Raw genomic sequence first — 2133 nt, 5'->3', positions numbered from 1 at the left:
ATATAAAGGGGTGATACCTGCAGATTAAAGAAGATAACTTAATTCCTATATCTTGAGATACTCTCTGCTTTATTCTTTCAGTTCCTCCAATCCATTACTTCCCTCTTTACAAAACAAATCTGGAAACTATAAGCTGCAGTTTTAGTTCCAGAAACCTTGAGCCTCTTGTAACTTTCAATTGAGTGTTTGGTTGATCTTCGTAAGTGCAAGACGCCGATCAACAATAGCAGGATTGCTAGGCTTCATTGTATCCTAAAGGCTTATTTGATCAAACCCCTTTGCACACTTGTTGTGGGGCAAATAAAGTCTAAAGGAAAGCGTAAATTCATACGTGTTTGAAGCATTTTCCTTCACTAGCCATAACTCACAGACACAGGACCTCAACATTTATTCCATTGAAATTATGAATACTAAGTTCTTGACAATATCAAGGTGTCAAGATTCATAATTTTATTCTTATCCCCACTATTGTAATGAAAAGGGATTTCATTATTAACTTCCTATATCTATGATTTCATCTCTATATTGCTCATGGACAGAATGTAATGGCATAGTTAGGTCCACCGAAGCATGTAAACAAGCTGTTCTTGTCATCGTAAGCGTAGCTATAAGCCTGAGGGCACTGGTCTTCAAAGATCTGAGAGTAGTTTGTGGGAGGACAGGTTTCGGGAGTGTCATTGGGAGGTGTGCAACAGTACTGTGGCTCGTTGAACGCTGTACACGCGCTCTTGCAGGCGATCACGCTCCCGTCGGCGGCCTTCAGTTGCAGCTCTGCCGGACAGACGGCGTTCACGTCGGCCGGGCATGTAGAGGTCTGGCAGTCGCCGGTTCCACCCTGAGGGGCCACGGACATGGGCACGTTGAAGCCGTCGACCAGGCTGACGTCGTAGAAGTCCTGACCGCCGTCAGCTACGATGTTGATTTCAACTAGAGTTGCCGGTGGGACTGCGCCGTTGCCGTTGCATGTGACCTGGCCTGAGGCGCAGTCAGCTGTGGCGCAGGAGAACTTTCCGTCGGCAGCGGTGGAGCATCCGGTTCGGGCCCAGAAGCGTCCTTTCCATGGAACTGGAGTGGTGACCTCGTTTTTGGCTCCCTGTGCTAGCTCGAAGCCGGTGGTGGATAGTTGGGGTTGTTGGTCGGAGGTGAGGGATCCTGGCCATACGGTGTAGGGGCAGTTGTTGGTGAAGGTGATTGTAGCTGCATGTGCACCTGCTTGGAAACCAAAATCAAAATAATTAGTATCAAGTTCTAGCAACATTATGAGAAAATTCTACTATATTTTTCAGATGTTATAGTAACCAACCAAAGACAAACTAAACCAAAAAATCGTTCGGACGGTTCATAATCATCAAACATTGGTGTGGTATAACATAGTAGAACAATATCTCCACATGTTAGAATCATCGGTATGCTCTCCATGATCAAAACATACTAGCTATATTTTCTTCTTTAGTAGGGAAAATGCATATACTAGATAGAACCCCATAAAAATCAAATAAAATGGAGGTTGAGCATCAATGCATGCATCCATGCATATATCTGGAATGAATATATTATGAGAACTGAAAACAATAGAAAGCAAAAATGATACCTGCGAAGAATATGGCCAAGGTGAGGCTGAGGAGTACTTGGGTGTTCATCTTCATATTGAAATGCTCTTAATTGGTTTGCTGCCAAGTTATAGCTTTTCAATTTGATGAAGTTAGGAACCAAGGAGGGGGTTTATATAGGCTCACTGGAGGCCTAACTTTTTGTTCTTTTCCATATGCATACTTGCGGGTCCAAGTTGCAGAAGAAACGATTGACAACCAAGTCACTTCAGAAATGTCAACTTGATAGATTTGGTCGTCCCTTGACTGATCTAGCTAGCTAGCTATTGAATTTAATTAACAACATTCCCATTGGCACTGAAAGTTTAATTTAATTAGAAAATTTGAGGCAACATAAACCTCTATTTTGCAAGTTGAAAAAAAAAAAAAAAAAAAAGTTGAAGGTGTGGGTTGCGCAGGGGTTTGATGTGGGCTAAAAGATTAAAACCTATATCAAACTGTAAGCTGAAAGAGACTTCCTCTTGCTCATTTAGATGATTAGAAGAATTTTCATAGTTCCTTAGAAGCTGGCAACCATTGTGAA

At 42.3% G+C, this 2133-nt stretch overlaps 1 protein-coding gene across 1 annotated transcript; it reads right to left on the bottom strand.

Moving 5' to 3' along the window:
* Positions 1–364: 364 nt before the first annotated feature.
* LOC133713326 (thaumatin-like protein 1b) lies at positions 365–1700 on the bottom strand. The gene is made up of 2 exons (XM_062139329.1): positions 1592–1700; positions 365–1209 (listed from the first exon to the last, which is right to left on the bottom strand). Exons 1-2 carry the CDS (start codon positions 1644–1646, stop codon positions 530–532), a joined length of 735 nt encoding a protein of 244 aa, XP_061995313.1. The 5' UTR covers positions 1647–1700; the 3' UTR covers positions 365–529.
* Between the last annotated feature and the right edge of the window lie 433 nt (positions 1701–2133).

The sequence above is a fragment of the Rosa rugosa genome, chromosome 6, assembly GCF_958449725.1.
Source record: "Rosa rugosa chromosome 6, drRosRugo1.1, whole genome shotgun sequence".
NCBI classification, from domain to species: Eukaryota; Viridiplantae; Streptophyta; class Magnoliopsida; order Rosales; family Rosaceae; genus Rosa; species Rosa rugosa.
Note: the sequence above shows the minus strand (reverse complement) of the source record. Positions and strands in the feature narration are given on the sequence as shown.

What these genes read in the sequence shown, in the direction of transcription:
- LOC133713326 (XM_062139329.1), bottom strand. Translation starts at nt 1,646, where the DNA reads ATGAAGATGAACACCCAAGTACTCCTCAGCCTCACCTTGGCCATATTC. An exon ending in CTTGGCCATATTCTTCGCAG is followed by an intron (nt 1,210 to 1,591) that starts GTATCATTTTTG and finishes GTTTCCAAGCAG; the next exon opens with GTGCACATGCAGCTACAATC.